Below are 21526 nucleotides of genomic sequence, written 5' to 3' on the forward strand. Positions count from 1 at the left end.
ACAATACATAATTAATAAATTAATTTTATTTCTAAATGAAACAAAATGTATTTTGTTAAGATGATTAAAGAAATATACACTTATTATAAAATTATTATAGACAGAATAAGATACTTATAGAATAACTAATCGAAGAATTCAAATATCGAAAAATATTCAACTCGTGACCGAACAACACATTAATTCACGAATGCGCGTAGCGCATGTGTTAATTATCGTGTTGTTCGGTCACGAGTTGAATATTTTTCGATATTTGAATTCTTTGATTAGTTATTCTTTTTATTACATTGGCAAATGGCTTTTTTTTAATGAAATTAATGTAGAAAATGTAAGGAACTATATCTTTTTCTATGCATTCACAATTTGTTTTGATCCGATGTTATCAACGTCTTGACAACGCCTATTGTTGTATGACGTCAGAGGAGTAAATTAACCACGTTTATTTCTCATGTGAAATTATCAGTTTTTATTTGACTGGGAAATCAATGTAATTGATTGCTACCAATGTAATAAATGTATATACAACAAAGAGAATTCTGTATTGATTGCTAAAATACCTGACAACCTTTGTAAACATATTGGATTAAGTACTAGTAACGACTTAAATCCCTGCTACAATAGTATAGGTCAAAAAGTAAATATACCAAAATAATGTGATCTTGAAATCATCAGCAATAATATCAGAACATAAACAATAATCATATGTCTACATTTTTTATTGCCTTTTACAGTAATTGCAGTAATACTGAAATCCTAAAACTTGTGAGCAAAGCTGTTTAGGAACAATGAATAATTAACTTAAATACACCTTATCACTATTTATTCCAATCGGCATAAGTTCTGAAATCACACAATTTTTTCATGACATCACAAACCAGTTAAAGCTATCTGGGTCCATGTTTAACCAATATATTGTGGTATAAAACTTGTCAAAGAGACGCATATAAACCATCGTTCAAACACTTCAAACAAAGCATTGTACATGTTATTACTTTGAATTTGTGTTAAAAAATTTTGGAGCATAAAACTATCAAAATTTCAAAATGTTCATTTTCTATATTAACTTGTTCTCCCTCAGCTCCTCTGAGGGCTTTTCCAGAAAAAAATGTCACTAAGGGCAGAAAACCATTGATAAATAATTATGTTGGTGGGAAGGGGGGTGGGGTAATAGCCCAAAATTTTCTATGTAAAACAAATAAATGCACCTTAATTTTAATGTATTAATTTCATGGGCGTTCTTCTCCAAGGAGACACCTTTTTCTGAAATAGCCCTAATTACTGTTGACCTTTGTTTTAGCGACACTTGTTGACCCGAACAGGAAGTTGTCTATAAAGTGACTTTTGTTTCCAGAATGGACTTAATAGCGATAAGTTGTATTTGCATGGTAAACTTCAAATCAAATATTGTATAGTATCTGGGAATATTGGGCAGTATGATTAATTGAGTTATTTCCCTTTGTCCATACAATTGTAGGTTAACAGAAAGATTCATAGATTTATGCACTTCTTTTTACAACTTTTTAATATTAATAAAAATGCATATCCTATCAATAATTGCTTGATATTGGCACTGTGCGGAGTTGTGTGTTATAACTTGAAAACACAGGTAGAGAAGAGTTTAAGGATTTCGAGTGCACTTTGTGCAATCTTTACCCAATTACTTATCTATTGAAACAGGTCCAAAATACCATTATGATGTTCATTTTAAATTTTAGTATTTAATTTCAGTTAACATACCTATAATAATCATATTCTAAACACTCGATTTGATCTAGCCACATGCTAAAATAAACAATCAACAGTAACTAAGCTACCGGTAAATTAGTTTATACAAATATACTGGCAATGAAACAAGAAAATTCATACATGTTTTTGTTTAAATGTACTTTAATCACTCTAATCATTCTAATCATTTACTGTGCTTTATTATGTAATTCATTTGATTGTATAGCTCAAATTTTGGGCACCATGATTAGTTAATAAAATATCTTGTAATTTGTCATTGGTCTCTACTGCAAATTTTAATTTTTGATTTTTAAGTTATTCTAATATTCTAATATCTTTATCATTCATTCAATAACGAATACACAAAAAGAGAACAAGCAAGTCTGAAAAAATATTATGTTTATATTATTTTCAACAACCACCAATTGAACGTAAATAGAAAAATAACAGTAGTTTAAAAAAAGAATAAAAAAACCTATGAATATTGAACATATAAAACGGTGAAAATAGAAAAACAAATGGAAAATTTTATTGCACACATTTAAATTTGAAAATTTCACTTTAATAGAAAAACAAAGGATATGGGGTATCCATCCAATATCATAAACGCATTGGTATGATTTAAAGCAATTTTATTTCAAACTTCAAAATAAAGTCAAATCCACAAAAAGTCAAATTAACTTAAAATATGCGTTGATATCTAGTACAGTATTCTACAATTAAAATAAATTGAAAAGGTCTTAGCATAAAAAAATCTTTGTCTTTTTATCATTTTTCTGTTATTCTTATATTGATAAATATATATGTCATTTTGTCATAGATTGCAGTGCTTAATATTATCCATTTCCTGAATTTTATCACATACTGCAGTGAAAAAATCCCCATAAATATTAGGATAAGTGTTAGATATTGCACATATAATAAGTTCAACATGTCCTAAGGTTTGCAGGGGATGAACTAAACCATTCAAAGCTAACTATCATAAAAATGTAAGGGCTTGAAGACTTTTTAAGCAAGTAAAATTCATAAAGGTGCAGTAAAATTGTAATGCTGAATCATATTTATAAATAAATATTATTTACAAAATATCTTCCCAAAACCATATAATAGTCATTAATTTATGTACAAAACATTGATTGTCTAAAAAAATCAATAAAACACATACTTGAATAAAAATTTATCCTCTTGATCATGGTCATGACCATGCTTTGCAGTTTAAAAACATAAACATGTTTAATTGTATATTGGCAGTGTTTAAGTATAAACATGTTTATATTTTATGATAATTAGTTGTGAGCATCATAAAGGCTTATTCAGTAATTAATTCAAGTCATGTTTAAAATACTCTATCACAAACCTGTACACATTAATTTAACATCGATATCTTCAAGTAACAAAGATGAAGTTGCTTGAACACAGAACTCATATATGAGAGTCCAAATGGGGTTACCCTCGTTAGGAATAACAGTTAAAAATCTTGCCAAATGACGTTGACGTTCACGGTAATTTTGTGGTGCATCACGATAAATGTACATTTTCTTTATGACAATAAAAAATTGACGGATTTTGACGAATCATGTTAAATTTTTTTCCAAAATAACAGTAACGGATAATTATTTGAGATCTCTGACAATCACGTTAAGGATATTTTGACGAATCACAATAAAATTTTAACCAATTTGACGCTAACGATAGCTGAAAATGACTGTTTGACGCCTGACAGTAAAGGGCATCCCTACTCTCATGTATTTTACATAACTGGTACTAATTTTTTAATAAACTGTTGACACAGAGTTATGTCTCGCCTCTATGTAATTAAATAGTATGTTGCAAATTAGTGTTGAAATCAAATGGACACACTTTATCATGTAAACCATATAAAACTTTCAAAGTCAACTTGACAAACCATGAATGAAGGGCAGGCCATATTATCTCCATGGACATATAATATGCCAAAGCTCTTACAGCTGGATACAAATCATCACTGACTAAGCTATTACAAGTTGTTCACCTAAAGCTAACCCAATTACAAACTTAAAAATGCAAATTTATGCAAATCTTTGAGTAAAAAAAAACATGACTAAAGGGGACAGGGCCATAAAATCTCCATGGAAATGGGATTTCTTAATGCTAAATAATACAGTTGCATACAAAAGAGGGACGAAAGATATCAGAAGGACAGTCAAAAGATCATTGGTTTACTTGTAGAAGTCCCCCTTAAACAGAACTAATCACAGACTTTAACATGTATTTAAACTACGCAAACACTACAAAATCAATTAACCATGACTTATAGTGCAGGGCCCAATAATTTCTACAGAGATGAGATGTGCATTCCAAAGATCAATGACTTACCATATGTGGTTCCATTTAAAATTGAGCTACTGTTAATTCAGAAATTATTGCATGCATTTATTGTTGTGATTTTTGAAGAAAGGACAAAAATGTGAGATTTACTATTGCAATTTCAGGAAAATCTGCATACACTTATATGTATTTTCCTGAAATCACAATAATAAATCTGCATACACTTATATGTATCAGATATCAGAATGTGAGTTCTTATTAATGTGATTATCACATAGTCACATTATTTACAACAATAAAAACATTGCAATCATTTCTGAATTTACAGTATGCAATAGATGTTAAGTCAATAGACCATGACCGAGGTTGTGGGTCCTAATCGTGTCCCATGGAACAGTATATGTGCCAATGCTTATACAACTGCATACCGAATAATAGAGAATTATCATAAGTGGTTCCCCTTTAGCTGTGGAACCATAGCTCTTATGTCGTTATGATATTTTTGACACTTTGCAGATCTATGGTCCACAAATTGTCAAAATATATCATTAGGACATAAGAGCTACCGTTTCACAGCTTAAGTTCCCCTTAAGGATGTACACCTCTGAGGAGCCAAAAATTTCTAGAATAAAATGTTTTTTCTTAACCTGATTTTTGGGATTATACAACTGTAAAAAAAATAATTGGTGAAGAAAAAATCATATGGTGGTGCACTGTTTTTTTTTTGCTACAGCCAATAGAAAGTACCCAATTTTGATGCTTTTTTCCATTTTTCATCAATTTTTACCCATTTTTAGGCTATTAATTATCATGAAAAAAATCACAGTTTCACAATTAAACTTTTTTTCATACGTATACTTTCACTAAAGATGAAGTGGACCAATCTGAATAAATTAACTTAAAAAAACTATGGGTAGGTGTTAATATAAAAAGTTTTATAAAATTTTGTTGCTTTTTTCGTGTCAAATTTACCATGTTGTCAATTTTGTCAATTTGGGATTTTTCTCTTTTTTTTTAGAACAAAAAGCATATTATTTCAACTTCTTTGTTATAAATGATTGAAAAAATATATATCTAAGAAATCTGAAAAGAAAAAATTGATATGGGATGTACATGTATCTGGTAAAATCATTTCTTGTATCCCTCACCCATTTTCTCAACATTTTGGCTAATGAGACTGACTTGATTGGTTATAAAATTGGAAAATTTGATTACTCAAAAACTACTTATTGTAAATACACAATTTTTTCACAGAGTTAAGTTTGATTATAATACTTTTTAAATTCATTGATATTTTCCACTTGTATCACTTGTTTTGGAAATAATTCCAGAACGAGATTTCAACGAGACTGAAATGTCAGAAGAATACATCCTTAAACTGTTCTTATTACAAAAATTAAATAACAAATTGTTGACGCAGTAGATTTGCCACTGGAAACAGCACGCCCAAGTCTTGGCTCCATGACTTATTTTTACATTGTTAAAACATGAATATGGTTACATATCTTATGGTATTTAATCATGAACCTGATAGTGTTTATGAAGTGTTTAATCATGAACATGATTATGATTTCGTAGTGTTTGATCATCATGAACATGGTCGTGTCTTTACTGCCCGTTTCTGACAATCAACTCCTCCTTGTACAACTTGTCTTTGTTTCTTTTGCACTCCATTCTGACAATCAGACCAGTCTCCCCAAACACCAAAGAAGCATCTATCTGAAAGACATAAAAAAAAAAACCAATCATTTTATACCTCTAAGTCCTAAAAATCTAAAATACCGTTCCTACTCGCTTATTAGTCGGAAAATTGGGAGTAAAATTCATAATCCAGAGAGGGGGACCGACTAATAGACGAGATCTAGCGACCAGAGGAAAAATCCAAGCTTGAGAAAAGTGGTCAGGAGTGAATTTCCTGGTCAAAACTACGTTTTTGATTGCCAAACCTACATAAATCAATAAATAAAAAGTTTTTGTTGAAAATAAATGACTACAATACTGTCTTTGTGTTTTATTTGTTCTTTGGTCAACATTTTCTGCAAATTCGTGTTGAAATTCTACTGTTTCCGGTTTGTGTATTGATTTTCATGGTCACATGGTTTTCCTATAAACCCAAAAGAAGAGCCAAGAACCAAAAATGAAAAGGAGATAACCTTATACGAGGGTCAAGACTAAATCCTTAGAATTTGGAGCTGAAAAGGGCCCCGACTTATAGTAGGATCGACTATAAGGCGAGTTTCTACGGTAACCTAACAAAATAAAATTTCAAATCTTCCATCTGTTTTAGAAGATATTAACAAAAATCATTTGATTAATAGCGTGGAAAAACTAAAAAAAAATGTATGTGCTTTGCGCAAAAAAATTCTGACAAAAAAACATAACCCCAACTCTTGAAGTTAAATGGTTGCTCCCTAAACAGTGTTTTCTTTGACAATTTATGTTGCTTTATAATAATGTGATAAAATACATCTGACATTCAATCTAGGAGCAGTGTATTGCATATCAATGCACTCAAAAAAGAAGCAAATATTTTAAACACTTTACTTAAACCTTGCAACTTTTTCATGTCATAGACATGATAGATCTACACACTTACCAAAATTCCCAGTATTTTGCATTTAATTAATCAATTTATTAAGCATTGTTGCGCCTGTCCCAAGTCTGGAACCTCTGAGTCCTTTGTTAGTCTTTTGTGTTTTATTAATTTTGGTTCATTTATATGTTTTGGAGTTTAGTGTGGCATCCATTTTTGTCTAACTTAAGTTGTTTAGGGGCCAGCTGAAGCCCGCTTCTGGGTGCAGGATTTTCTCGCTGCAGTGAAGACCCATTGGTTGCCTTGGGCTTATTTTCTGCTCTTTGGTTGGGTTGTTTCTTTGACACATTCCCTGTTTTCATTCTTAATTCTATTATCTATTCTGGCTATATTTCACATAACTAGTAGTAAGCCATTTGGCAGATTGATGTGTTAATATTTCAAACAATTTAAATATGTACTAAATTAAGAAATTTATATTGTGTGCATTTATTATTGTTTTTTAAAAAAAAAGACAAAAATGTGGGATTAACTTTTGCGATTTCAGAAAAAATCTGAGTTCTTATTATAGCGATACCCACCCAGCCGCATTATATTTACATTCATAAAAACCTAGCAATGATTTCTGAATTTACAGTACAACAACTACGGATTTTTCAATTTAATTATTATAAATAATTTCAATATTAAATAACAACAAATAAATGGGGAATGTGTCCATGGGACACAGATGATGCCCCCGCTTGTATATCATATAAAGTTATAAAGGGACATAATTGAAGAACAGTAAAAGTGACGCTACCCAAATTTGTACTTGATCTGAGTTTTGTGGTAATAAGTATTGTGTATAAGTTTGATAACATTTGGTTGAGGCAAACTTAATTTTGAGAACAGTAACGAAAAATTCAGCAATTTTTCCATTTGTAAAGAGCATAACTCTAGAAGAGTAAAAGTGATGCCACCAAAATTCAAACTTGATCTGTATTTTGTGGTAATAAGCATTGTGTATAAGTTTCATAACATTTGGTTCAGGTAAACTTAAGTTGGAGAACGGAAACAAAAAATTCAGCAATTTTTCCATTTGTAATTGGCATAACTCTGGAACTGTTAAAGTGACACCACCAACATTCAAACTTGATCTGTATTATGTGGTAATAAGCATTGTGTATAAGTTTCATAACATTTGGTTGAGGCAAACTAAAGTTAGAGAATGGAAACTAAAAATTTAGTAATTTTTCTATTTATAAAGGGCCATAACTCTAGAAGGTTTAAAGTGATGCCACCAACATTCAAACTTGATCTGTGTTTTGTGGTAATAAGCATTGTGAATAAGTTTCATAACATTTGGTTGAGACAAACTAAAGTTAGAGAACGGAAACCAACTTTGGGACATACGGACAGACAGACGGACGACTTATAGAGGGACAAAGGTAAAACTTGATACCCCTCTGCTACAGCGGGGGCATAAAAACATACCTTTGAACCAGCTTTCAGTAATTGTAAGTACTCTCAGAGATCTGTTCTTCATGTCTTTTGTGTTTTTGTTGGGGTTTTTATGTGCTTTGTATAGATCTGATGAGTTAAGCCCTTTTAACTAATTTTTATAGTTTGATCTTATGTTGTACTGTTACCCCACTGTCACAAGTATGGGGGAGGATTTGGCCCAAGCAAAAATTGTTTAACCCTGCCACATTCTATATGTGCCTCTTCCAAGTCAGGAGCCTGTTATTTAGTGGTTGTTGTTTGTTGCTGTATATCATATTTTTTTTTCGTTTATGTTTTGTACATACATTAGGCTGTTAGTTTTCTCGTTTGAATTGTTTTACATTTGTCATTTTGTGGCTTTTAATAGCCTTTTTTGCAGTATGAGTTTTTCTCATTGTTGAAGGCTGTATGGACCATTGTTGTTAACTTCAATGTTATTTGGTCTCTGGTGAAGAGTTGTATAATTGGCAATCATACAACAACTTCTTATTTTTATATTTGACTTTTATATCTTGAATGAACTAAAGAATGGAAAAGCGATGAAAAAAAGTGTGCAAGAATACCTTATAGCGGGTTATTTTCGCGGGTGTAAAATTTCACGATTTAGGGGCAACAAAGTATACGAAAAATTTTGGCGGTTTTTATTTTGGTGGATTCATAAATCCCAATTAAATATTTTGGCGCATACTGAAATCGAAATTGTTGCAAATAGAATATTGAAAAATTGAGAAGCAAGTTAATTGATTTTTTAACCTAAATGACATCTTATTTATTAATCTTGACCGGAACTTTGATGTACTCACTAATTAGGTTATAAAAATTATCAAGACTGATTTACAACTCTTATGCAATTTGACACTAATTAATAAGGGTAATTACCTGATAGAGTACCCTACTCATAATCTATTTGACACTAATTAATAAGGATACACACACGTGACAGTCATTTTGTAAAACAGATGTATGTTCAATGCACTTTTTGTTTATGTTTTTAAAAATAACCTATACCATTATTGACCTACCGACCGACGCTTTAGCTATTAGAAAGTAACAAAAATATGCATTAACTTTCGCGGAATTTATTTTCGCGATTTTCTTTCATCCGCCAAAATAAGCGAAAATAAACACCCCGCGAAAATAACCCGCTATACGGTATATTAATTCACTCAAAATGGTGCTATGCGACGTCATCAATGCAGAAATTGCATTTATAAAATGAGACTCGCAATAATATTTATTAAATTAACATTGTATGTTTTTAATCTTTTACTTAATAATAAAAATATAACAAAGCAAACTAAAAATTTCTTACCTTGTCCATTAGCTCGAACACAAGATCTAAAAACTTTTTTCTCAGCTTTACATTTTTTAGGGTTACCAGATTTCAATAATTTGACCTTTGCTCTTTTATTAGTGACAGGATCACAGTTTTCCCAAGACCCTTTGTCATATATACATTCTCCTGTAATATAAAAAAAAACCAGAGGTCATTATAAATCCTGTTTCCCAAAATAAAATCAAGAGTCTCCTAAGAGTCTGAATAGCTCACATGCAAAAAATAAAAATTGTACTGATGATTATTTTTGCTGTTTATAGTTTTTACCTCTCTTTTGATATAATCAGTATTAAGGGCAATAACTCCTATAAGGTGTCATCCAATGGTTTTGTTTATACAAACATTGATTGCTGAAAATCTTAATTGCTGTTTACAGTTTCTACTCATCTATTACAATTTTCAAAGATAATAAATTAGGCAAACACTTGAAAATTACCAGTAGTGAAAAGCTGCCATTTCAGGGCAATAACTCCTATAAGTAGTCATTTAATGGTTTGTTCATTAAGTATTTACGTAGATCTTCCATTGCTTATAATTCTTTATGTTAAATTTCAATTTGTCTTTTATAGGACTAAAGTTTGAGATAATTTCGCAAAATCTCAAAAATAAGTTATCTAATTTTCATTTAAGGGCAATAACTCCTATAATGGTTTCCATCATATTAGCATTTTAGTACATCATAGCTCTTTTTGATTGTTTATGCTGTTTCTGGTTTCTACCTTTATCTATTATAGCATTTTCGAGATAATTGGCAAAATCATGAAGATTAGCCAAAAATCTTCATTCAAGGGCAATAACTTCTACAAGGAGTCATCTGAATATTTTGGTGGTAACTGAGAGCAGATGAGTCCTGGTAGAATATATTCAGAGCATTTTTGCTGCAGTTGGACTTTATCTTTAACATGTTTAAGGGTTTTTCAAGATATTGAAACATTAATGCATTGAACCCGATATGCTCTATTTTTAGCCATAACCACCATGTTTGTTGATTGAAGGCTGGAACCAAAAACAAAATAAAAGAAGAATTGTGTCCATGGAACACTGATCCCGCTTGTAAATATACGAGAAATGCAGCAATTTTCCATTGATAAAGGGACATAACTCAAGAACGATGTCAGTTACGCCACCCACATTCACACTTGATCTGTCGTTGGTTGTATTAAGCATTATGTATCAGTTTCATAACATTTGGTAGGAGCAAACTAAAGTTTGAGTGCAGAAACGGCAAATTCAGCAATTTTTCAATTTATACAGGAAAATAACACACAAACAGTGAAAGTGACGACACTAAAATTCAAACTTGATCTGTATTTGGTGGTAGTAAGTATTGTGTAAAAGTTTCATAACATTTGGTAGAGGCAAAGTAAACTCCATGAAATATTAGATTTATACAAAATATGTTTTAATTCTTGAATCAGATACTACACATTAGAAAAACTAATCACTTTCACAATAAAAGGTCCTCTGTATTTTTCATATAAATAGTAATTTGTCATTCTTTTCGTTCCTGTTACACTCATCATTGTTTCAGTCAAATGTGATCTTTGGACTATGAAATTGGTTTAAAATCATCCATTTATGATATAATCTGTCAGTTTTTGATATAATGATAAAAAATGCAAACCTGAATAAATATGACTCAAGTAGTTGTGAAATTGAAGTCAATAATAATATTCTTGACATATTTTTTTTTTTAAATTTATGAATTATTACAAGACATTAATAATTTCTGTAATTATAATTGTCAAATCATTTTTTTTTTTTTTTTTGAAAGATGTACTTAAGATGTACTTAAATAAACCAAATAATTAATACATGTTTAATTTACTATTATTTCTGCATTGTTCAAGATAAATCTGGTTTTGCTAAGATGATTTTTATGTATGTAAAAGGTGACGTGCCTTAGGTGTTTACATACAAAAAAAATATAAATAGATTATAGGTCAAGTAGAGGTTAATGAAGTCATAAATAGTGACGGACAATCATTCAGCCCAGTTATTGTCAATGTTCCTATGAATTCAGAATTCTTCCGAAAACAAACACTACTTTTTTCATACTCAACTAAATTTCTAAATACGCTGTGAATGTAATAGACTGTAACATTTGAATTAAAATCTAAACACTGAAAGTTGGACTCATTTCACCAAAAAATTGCATGATGCTTAATATAAATGTTTAATATCATTAATTTTTTATTTTGCTGTCTTAAGTTTCTCTCCATGCATTATAGTTTTCAGGATTCAAGCCAAAAAATCAAAAAATAAGATTTAATATTGTCTGTAAATGGTAATTAATCCTCCATTTATGGAGACGACTGATGAAAAAGAGGCTTTTTAGGTTTGGTGATAAAGGCGATTCCTACCACCATATACCAGCTCAACTGAACTCAAACAAGATGTGTCCATAGTACATGGATGCCCTACTCGCACTATCGTTTTCTATGTTCAGTGGACCATGAAATTGGGGTCAAAACTCTAATTTGGCATTTAAATTAGAACAATCATATCATTTAGGGAGCATGTGAACTAAGTTTAAAGTTGATTGGACTTCAATTTCATCAAAAACTACCTTGAGACATCTTAAGCAACCCATATTTTTTTTTAATTTTGAAATTAAAAAAAACATACCCTATCTATCATAAATATTTTTGAGACTAGCAGAACTGTAGCTTTGTTATCTGATGCATTTAAAACAGTGGTTTTAATTGTAAAAAATCTTTGAAAAATACATGCTGAATCTGATTTATAGTCATTATATAATCACACTGAACCTAATCATTAACTTAATCTAAATTTATCCCCTTAATGATATTTTATGTAACTTGAAATAGTGACCTTTTCAATCTCCAGATCTTACCACTTTGTATATAACAAATTAAGTATCTTCAGACACCGTCCATTGATTTTTGACATCTAATAGTTAAAGAGAAGTTAATAAAACATTGTTCATGGGCAGGAATGAACTGATGATCTTTTGTGGAATACCAAAAAACTCTATCAACATATTGGATAAAATGGAGAAAATATTTATAAAAAAAAAACTGTTTTATCAACTGAAAAAAAATATTGGAATCCAGTTGATGACACTCAAATTATTGTTTTTTTTTCTTCAAAAGACTTTTAGAGCTTATCATTTTGGATTCAACATGTCAGGAAAAAGGCTACAACTTATATCATTTTAGAATGAGATGTCACTTTCAAATAATCTTGCTAAAAACAAGACAACAATAGGATTGGGACTTGTTAAAAGTCTAAGCATTATTTAAGTTTTCAAGATCATTGGCAAAATTATAATAAAAAAAATAGTAAAAACTCATCATTTAAGGGCAATAAATTTTAAAAGGAGTATGACAATTTCAGATATGTTGTCTCATGACTAACTTGTAGATCTTATTTTGCTGATCATTTTTGCCTCTTGAACTTTTTCTTTATCTTTTATTGTTTCTGCAAAAACACAGAAATGGGAAAAACCATCTTTCAAAGGCAATAACACGGTAACACAGATAAGGGGTCATTTACAGATTTTATTCTGCTAATAATTACCATCTCGCTTACAATTTTTCTGGATGAGGTTTACAGAATAGAGAATCATGCAGTGCAAAGATATAAAGAAATAGAGAATATTGAACAAAAAATATCAAGAATAGAGAAAAATTACCTAAAAACTTACAAAATACAAAATGAAGGACCCACCCCAATTCAGACCTTCATAAAAATATTGAACCTTTGAATACCTCTGAAAAGTTATCTCTTAAAATTAATTAAGGATGTTTGCTCCTCTGTTTCAAAATAACAAGCTTTTTAAAAGATCATTATAAATTGATAGTTTATAAATAACGGTACTTAAAAAGCAGAAAAAAATTATATGTTGTTCCTGTCCTTGTTTTGAGATATAATCATTTTGAAAATTTGGCGGGAAATGATTCTCTCTAGACTTTTCTTACATTTAACATTGGCTCCTTTTTTCTCTTAAAAACTATGAAAAAATAACAAGGATTTTATAAAATTTTCAAAAATGGCCTTTTAAACTATATGTTATAAAATTACAAAAAGAAAAGTAGAGGTTAGCAGGCAAAATTTTTATTGGCACTACATGGATAAAGCTAGAGGATTCCAAATATCTGACAAAAATTATAAAACAAGAGAAGCGAACATCCTTAAAATTAATTAAGATTATATCAATCAAACAAAATTTTCTGAAGAGTTTTGAATGAAATATAGTAATATTAGATCAAGCTGTCAAAAGGAATCATCCATCAATCCACATCATTTAGTTTCCGATGAATTGTTTCTTTATAACTCATGACATAACACGATAACATTGATTTGAAAAACTATCTTATTACAGAATATTATCAGATCAAATGGCGATTTCTCATAAAAAATCTTCCATCATCTAAATTTTGTTTAGGTTCTGTTTTTATTTGCAGTGCTATCTAAGTGCTTCAATCAGATAAAAATATGTTATTGACACAATTCCCATGATTCAGTTGTTAACATTCTCTACTTTTTAATATTTTTAAAAAACTGACGTTCAAAATTTGGCTTACAATTTCAACTCTTAGTAGAAAAATGAGGTTTATTGGTATTTATAGAACTAATAATATGCCAAAAGTTTTGGAAGTAAACCCAAAACCTCATGTGCATGTAACCTTTACATATCATTCTGTAAATAAAAATAAGTGTGGACACAGAGAAATGTCTTGCAGCTATTGTTATGGTAACCTCAGAAGATAATCTGAACATCAATATCTATTTTCAATTTAAACTAAATCAAGGTCAAACTACCTGCAGAGGATTCTTTATATATGGTCCTTAAGACAAAAAAAAACCAAGATAACTATGGAAACTTGTTAATTTTTGAAAATTTAAATTATTTCATTACAAACCCATGAAATGTAAGTAAAGATCTGATGACAATCAAAATAGTCAAAAAGTCAAGTTAACAATGAATAAGATTACTTTACAATCAATTATTATTTTGTTGATCTGCGATACCTGTCTAAACAGAACCCTGAATAAAAATCAACAAAATATCAAAACTGCATGATCTTTAATTGTTGACATGATATACAAAAAAAAGTCAAAATTTTACCTGTGTAGTCAGAGTAAAAGTCTTTGTTTGTGAGCAGATTAATGTTGTTTAAAATTTACATACGTACGCCTGATAAATATACTTCATACCTTTTATTTTCTTAATTTTATTCCGTCCACGACATTTTTTAGTCAATGTTCTTACTGGTTCACAAATATCTCTGCTTTTTTTCTTCAATTTATCAACTCTCTCTGTAATTCCATTTACACATGGTCCATACTTTCCTGTTGTGTATTTACATGCTGCAATAAAACATATAAAATCCATTTCATTAACAGTACAGCCCAACTGCATTTTTTATTTCCACCTCCCTTCTATTGGTGTATGTACAGGTTCCTTTTGCCCACTCCAATTTAACTAACCTCAGACTTTGTAAAAATTCTAATTGAATAAAAAAGCTTATTGATAAATATTCTTGAACCTCAAAATTTTGACTTTGTTAGTCTAGAGTGTAACTGTTTTTTTTAAATTTTGGTTCATTTATATGTTTCGGAGATTACTGTGACGTCCATTTTCCCCCAACTAGTATACATTATTGTTAAGAGGCGAGCTGAAGCCCACCTCCAGGTGTGGTATTTACTCATTGTGTTGAAGACCCATTGGTTGCCTTGGGCTGTTTTCTGCTCTTTGGTCAGGTTGTTGACTCATTGGTACTTTCAGTGTTTCCATTCTCAATTTTATTTTCAATGTATATATAGTTTTTGATTAATGCAAATTGAGCAAGAGTTATTTCCCTTTAGTCACCCATGATGTTGGAGGTGAAAAAAAATTGAACTTGATTGTCAGCCAAATTCTACTTGTTAATACTGTCACCGCTTTACTTTAGAAACAGTTGTTTTCTGAACCGTATTAATTTCTTTAATACAAAGTTTAAGGATGTTCGCTCCTCTGTTTCAAAATAACAAGGTATTTAAAAGACTGTTATAAATTGATAGAATATGAATAAGGGAACTTAAAAATTAGAAAAAAATGATAGGTCAGTGTTCTAGTTTTTGAGATATATAATCAATTGAAAATTTGGGGGGAAATGGTTCCCTCTAGATTTTTTATATATTTAACATTGACACCTTTTTCCTTTCAAAAGCTATGAAAAAGTAATAAGGATTTTATAAAATTTTCAAAAATGATGTTTAAAACTATAGGCAATAAAATTATGAAAAGTAAAGTAGGGGTCAGTGGGCAAAATTTGTATTGGCACTACATGGATAAAACTAGAGGATTCCAAATATCTGACAAAAAGTCAAAAACAAGAGTAGCGAACATCCTTAATAATTTCATTACTTATTAGAATGCTAACGGAACTTTTATCCACAAATGGACATGCTTACATGATAGATTACTAACGTTTTTTACACTTCTTGCTTAATATTTTTGTTGAAGGACATTCTTTGGTTTCTCCTGATTTCAAGGTCATAGTCATCTTTATGGTATCCGTGGTGATGTCACATTCACTCCAAGGACCAGCTTCATATTTACATTTTCCTAAATAAGAAAAAAAGCCCAGAAAATTTAGATAGTGATATTGCATAAATTTATAAATTGTCGTAACTCATATTTTGAGGGACACTTTTTTCTGCATGTTTTTATTACACATAACTTGTTTTCAAATGTTTGGGTTAATAGGCATTCCTGATCGTGTTTGGGTTAATAGGCATTCCTGACCATGTTTGGGTTTAGGCATTCCTGATCATATTTGTGTTAATAGAATTCCTGATCATGTTTGGGTTTATGCATTCCTGATCATGTTTGTGTGTAGGCATTCCTAATCATTTTTGGGTTAATAGGCATTCCTGATCATGTTTGGGTTTAGGCATTCCTGATCATGTTTGGGTAAATAGGCATTCCAGATCATGTTTGGGGGTATAATCATTTCTGATCATGTCTGGGTTAATAGGCATTCCTGATCATGTTTAGGTTAATAGGCATTCCAGATCATGTTTGGGGGTATAATCACTCCTGATCATGTTTGGGTTAATAGGCATTCCTGATCATGTTTGGGTTTAGGCATTCCTGATCATGTTTGGGTAAATAGGCATTCCAGATCATGTTTGGGGGTATAATCATTTCTGATCATGTTTGGGTTAATAGGCATTCCTGCATGATCATGTTTAGGTTAATAGGCATTCCTGATCATGTTTGGGTTAATAGGCATTCCAGATCATGTTTGGGGGTATAATCACTCCTGATCATGTTTGGGTTAATAGGCATTCCTGATCATGTTTGGGTTAATAGGCATTCCTGATCATGTTTGGGTAAATAGGCATTCCTGATCATGTTTGGGTTAATAGGAATTCCTGATCATGTTTGGGTAAATAGGCATTCCAGATCATGTTTGGGGGTATAATCATTCCTGATCATGTTTGGGTTAATAGGCATTCCATATCATGTTTGGGTTAATAGGGATTCATGATCATGTTTGGGGGTATAATCATTCCTGATCATGTTTGGGCTTATAGGCATTCCAGATCATGTTTGGGGGTATAATCATTCCTGATCATGTTTGGGTTAATAGGCATTCCTGATCATGTTTGGGTTAATAGGCATTCCAGATCATGTTTGGGGGTATAATCATTCCAGATCATGTTTGGGTTAATAGGCATTCATGATCATGTTTGGATTAAAAGGCATTCCTGATCATGTTTGGGTTTAGGTATTTACAGATCATGTTTGGGATAATAGGCGTTCTTGATTGATGAAGGAAAATCCAGAAAAGAACTTTTGGATGCACAAATTTATAAAGTGTTTTCTTTTACATATGGTTTGATTCTGGACACCAAATATCATGGAAAATTTAGTTCAAAGGAGCATTTACATATATAAAAAAAGGTGGGATAATGATTAATGAACTTTGACATTAAATAATAATTTCTCAGTTCTATGATCTTGTAGTAAATGTCTCAAACAGTATGTCAACACTACATAAAGCCTTTGAAATCAGGCTGCCAAGCTTTTAGAGTTGAAAAATACTACCACCAATTTAAGAAAAAAAAATACCCAATTCTCATAAATCATATCTATTTTGCAACCTATTCGGTAAAAATATAGACATAGAATTCTCAGTCTGTATTTTTATGTTATTATTCGTCAAAATAAAATATAATCATTTTGCTCCTTGTCAAATTGCCAAATAAATTATACAACTGCCTTGGGAAATTGTTACTTTCAATTGTTCTATAAATTATTATTTAGTTAGGTATTCATAAAAATATGGAATGGATGTTGAGACTGGATTTATTCTAAACAAATTACATTTTCCATAGATATATACAACACGTACTATCAAATGGTGGAAATTTTATATATTGCTATGTTGGAGTGAAGGACACTTTAGGTACTTAAAAAATTTGATCTAATATCATAGGTAATGTAGGAATACTTTAGGTACAGTGTTCTTAAAAAAAATCATCTAATATCATAGGCAATGTAGGAATACTTTAGGTACACCGCACTTAAAAAATTTGATCTAATATCATAGGTAAATGTAAGAATACACTTAAAGCGCCATCACATCATTCTTTAATAATTTTTAAGTGTTTTAAATAAATTTTTATATGGGGTCAGACACATCTTGACATATTTTATTGAGTTTATTTCGGTACTTTTCAAAATTAGCTGAAAAAAACTTGTAACTAGTATCAGACCATATATATTATAATTCTATTTATTTTCTAGAGAAGTAAAAAATTCTTTTCTATATCAAAAGGTTTTATTGATTACTGCATGTGGACCCTCTTACACATTTTCAGTACTTTTGATTTATCAATGTCCATTGGCAATATCTAAGGGAGCTACCATTTGGTTTTTATGGGGGGCTAGGATGAAATTTGAAAAAAAGGCAGGACAGAAGATTTGAGTAAAAAAAAAAAAAGGCAGGGTGAGCAAGTTGGCAAAAAAAAAAAGGCAGGATGACAATTTATGTATAAAAATTCAGGATAAACTAATAAAAAAAAAATGCAGGACCAAATAGAGTGAAAAATAAAAAGGCAGGACAGAGATTACAACTAAAAAAAAATGCAGGACAAAATTTTTGATCCTAGCCCCCCATAATAAATTGCTTTGCCGAGAGCAGCTGGATACGACCGCAGAGGTCCAACCCTGAACAGTTGGGGCAAAAATGGACACAATATTCGTGCTTGATACAGGTCTGAATTTGGATTGAAATTAAATGTTTGACACATAATAGGTTTCTGACACAGAATAACTGTAGTCAAAGAACTTAGAATTGGTTATATGATTAGAATTTATATTCAATTTTTCGCTTTTGTGCAATACACTATGCTGTTGTGAATTGCCCCCCACCCCCCCCCCCCCCAAAAAAAAAAAAATTTACCCCCCTTTTTTTTTTGCTTTTGTGCAATACACCATGCTGTTGCGAATTGACCCCCCACCCCCCCCCCCCCCCCCCCCCCCCACCAAAAAAAAAAAAAAAAATTCACCCCCCTTTTTTTAATAAATATTTTTTTTCACCCAACCCCTTTATTTTTTTTTACAAAAAAAAATAATATTTGCAAAAATTTTCTTTTTAATTTTGGAAATCTGTAATGAGAAAAGGAAATTGTTCCCCCCCTCCCCCACAATTTCTTTTTACCCCCCCCCCCCCCCCTCCAATTTTTTTTCACCTCCCCCCTCCCCTTTTTCCAAAAAAAAATCTTTCCCTCAAGATATGGTCATTATCTCAATTCAAATTCCAAATGGAGTTTGCAACCATAATTACCCATTTAAATACATCATAAAAGTCTTAAAATAGAAAATCACTTACATAATCATGTCTAAAAATACTATATCTTTAATCAGCATTTTTATCAGTAACTTCTAAAAATAAATTGACAGCTATAATCACCTCAAGACAATATAAAATTTCTTTATACATACTTTTAAAGCAGTGTAAGGGAGGTAATCCAAATATCACATTGTACTTAAAAGTGATTGTCCATTAACAAGGAAACCCTTGTTTTTTCCCCCTTTTTTGCCCCTAATTCCTAAACGGTTTGACCCATTAACCCCCAAAGCCAATTCTAACCATCCCTTTGTGGTGTGGAAACTTGTACAATTTCAGAGAGATCCATACACCATTCCACAAGTTATTGTCTGAAAACTAGAAAAATGCTTACTTGGTCCCTTCTTTGACACCCCTAATTCCTATACTGTTAGGACCATAACCCCCAATATCAATCCCAACCTTCCTTTTGTGGTTATAAACCTTGTGTATAAATTTCATAGATTTCTATTAACTAAAAAAAAATATTCTGATCCCCAATTTGATGAAAAAAAATAATGTGGTCAAGCAGATGACAAAAAAAAATATTTCTGAATCCAGATTTTCCCCATACCTTATAATGTTAAATTTTGAAAAAAATAATTTGATTGGTAGCGTCAAAAAAAAATTTCGGACTCGGACAAAAAACCATACCCCCTCCCCCCTTGAAGTTAAATGGTTGCTCCCTTAAATAATTAAATTTAAAAGCAGTAGGAATTAGGTATGGTAAAAAATTTTGACTTGTAACAATTACAAGCCAACAATTTTATATTCAGGTTCACTGTATATGTAGCACCCCTATCCATACACAAAGCATATTGGTTAAAAACCTCTACTCCAATTTATACATATTGTATTTTTAGTAGATTCAGATAAGGCTTTACTGTCAATGACAGTTGCCAATCCTTAATAGAATAACAGATGGATCATAACAGCCATTATATTTACAGTAAAAGGTAATTGAACACATCTAACTCTGAGTGTATATCTAATGAGCCCTAGCGCTCCAAAAGATCATAAACATATTTAAGAAAATGTGGCACCAAATTTCAAGACACTACTCTCTTTTACTAACTGCCATTTAACATCAATATTACATAAGCAAGTTTATATCATTACTAGATATAGTATGCACTTCAGTAACTATACAATAGAGATGGTTATCTTATATTGATTTTTCATCTGGAATATTTATCTTTGATCTCCCATGAGAAAATTTTCCCTGGAATACAATAAATATTCATCATTTCATGTAATTTCCTATTAGTATATGGAATTTCAAGTATTTGGTGTTTTTGTATACTCAATGGGTCCATGAAAAGCTGACAAAAGATATCATAAATTGCATGCATTGACTTAGTAACACTAAAAAACACACATCAGAAGCGCCAATTATCTAAAAAAAAAAAAATACAGTTCATCTGCAAGGACCAATTAGCCCTATTATTTTTTTTGTTCTATATTTAATGGCAGTAATTTAAGGTCACAAAAAAGCTGGGAAAACAATCGACCTTCAACAAGTACCTGACATTTAACTATCACAATTAATTGCATGCAGCAATTTGCACATTGTAGCTTGCCAATATTTGTAGATGATCATGCATTTGATAATTGTATTGAGATAAACTACAGTGTAGCAGTAGTATCACATCCAGGATTCTCAAAAAGGGGGTGTTCCTGGATCAGGCTTTGTGGTGTTTATGGTAAAGTGCTACATATTGCTAATACAGGTTTTTAACAACCGTGACTAACTTGCTGTGTACCCTTTAATTCAGAAGTAATATCTCTAAACCTATTTGTATAATATCACATTTATACTAGTCTGGCCAAAGAAACTTATTTCATCTTTAGACAAAATTTCCTAAATTAATTACATAACTGGACTTAGCCTAAGTTACATTATAAAGCCTACTCTTTGAGAGTAATATCCTAAGACTATTTGTTTAATAAGTAGTGCATTGTCTTTTTGGTCCAATCTACCATTAATTATAAACCAATCTCTCATCGCTCCCTTTTTCTGATATGTCGCATACGTGGCATATCAGAAAAGGGGAGCGATGAGAGATCGGTTTTTAATTAGATTGTTTTTGGTCTGGCCTACGTAACTAATTTCTTCGCTAGACACATACTAACTCAACTCTTCTAGTTCTTATATAAAAAGAAGATGTGGTATGATTGCCAATGAGACATTACTCTCCACAAGAGACCAAATGACACAGAAATTAACAACTATAGGTCACCGTATGGCCTTCAACAATGAGCAAAGCCCATACTGTACAGTCAGTCTGG

General features: G+C 30.9%; 1 protein-coding gene across 1 annotated transcript in view; it reads right to left on the bottom strand.

The window, feature by feature from the left end:
• Positions 1-8: 8 nt before the first annotated feature.
• The window catches only part of LOC127726725 (uncharacterized), a 51578-nt gene continuing 30060 nt past the window's right edge, over positions 9-21526 (bottom strand). The window contains exons 6-9 of the mRNA XM_052234198.1: positions 15826-15963; positions 14571-14723; positions 9363-9512; positions 9-5751 (exon numbers count right to left, since the gene is read on the bottom strand). Coding sequence (XP_052090158.1) covers positions 5621-5751; positions 9363-9512; positions 14571-14723; positions 15826-15963 — 572 coding nt within the window. The 3' untranslated portion in view covers positions 9-5620. The remainder of the gene's footprint in view (positions 5752-9362; positions 9513-14570; positions 14724-15825; positions 15964-21526) is intronic.

This window comes from Mytilus californianus, unplaced genomic scaffold (assembly GCF_021869535.1).
Source record: "Mytilus californianus isolate M0D057914Y unplaced genomic scaffold, xbMytCali1.0.p SCAF_18, whole genome shotgun sequence".
NCBI classification, from domain to species: Eukaryota; Metazoa; Mollusca; class Bivalvia; order Mytilida; family Mytilidae; genus Mytilus; species Mytilus californianus.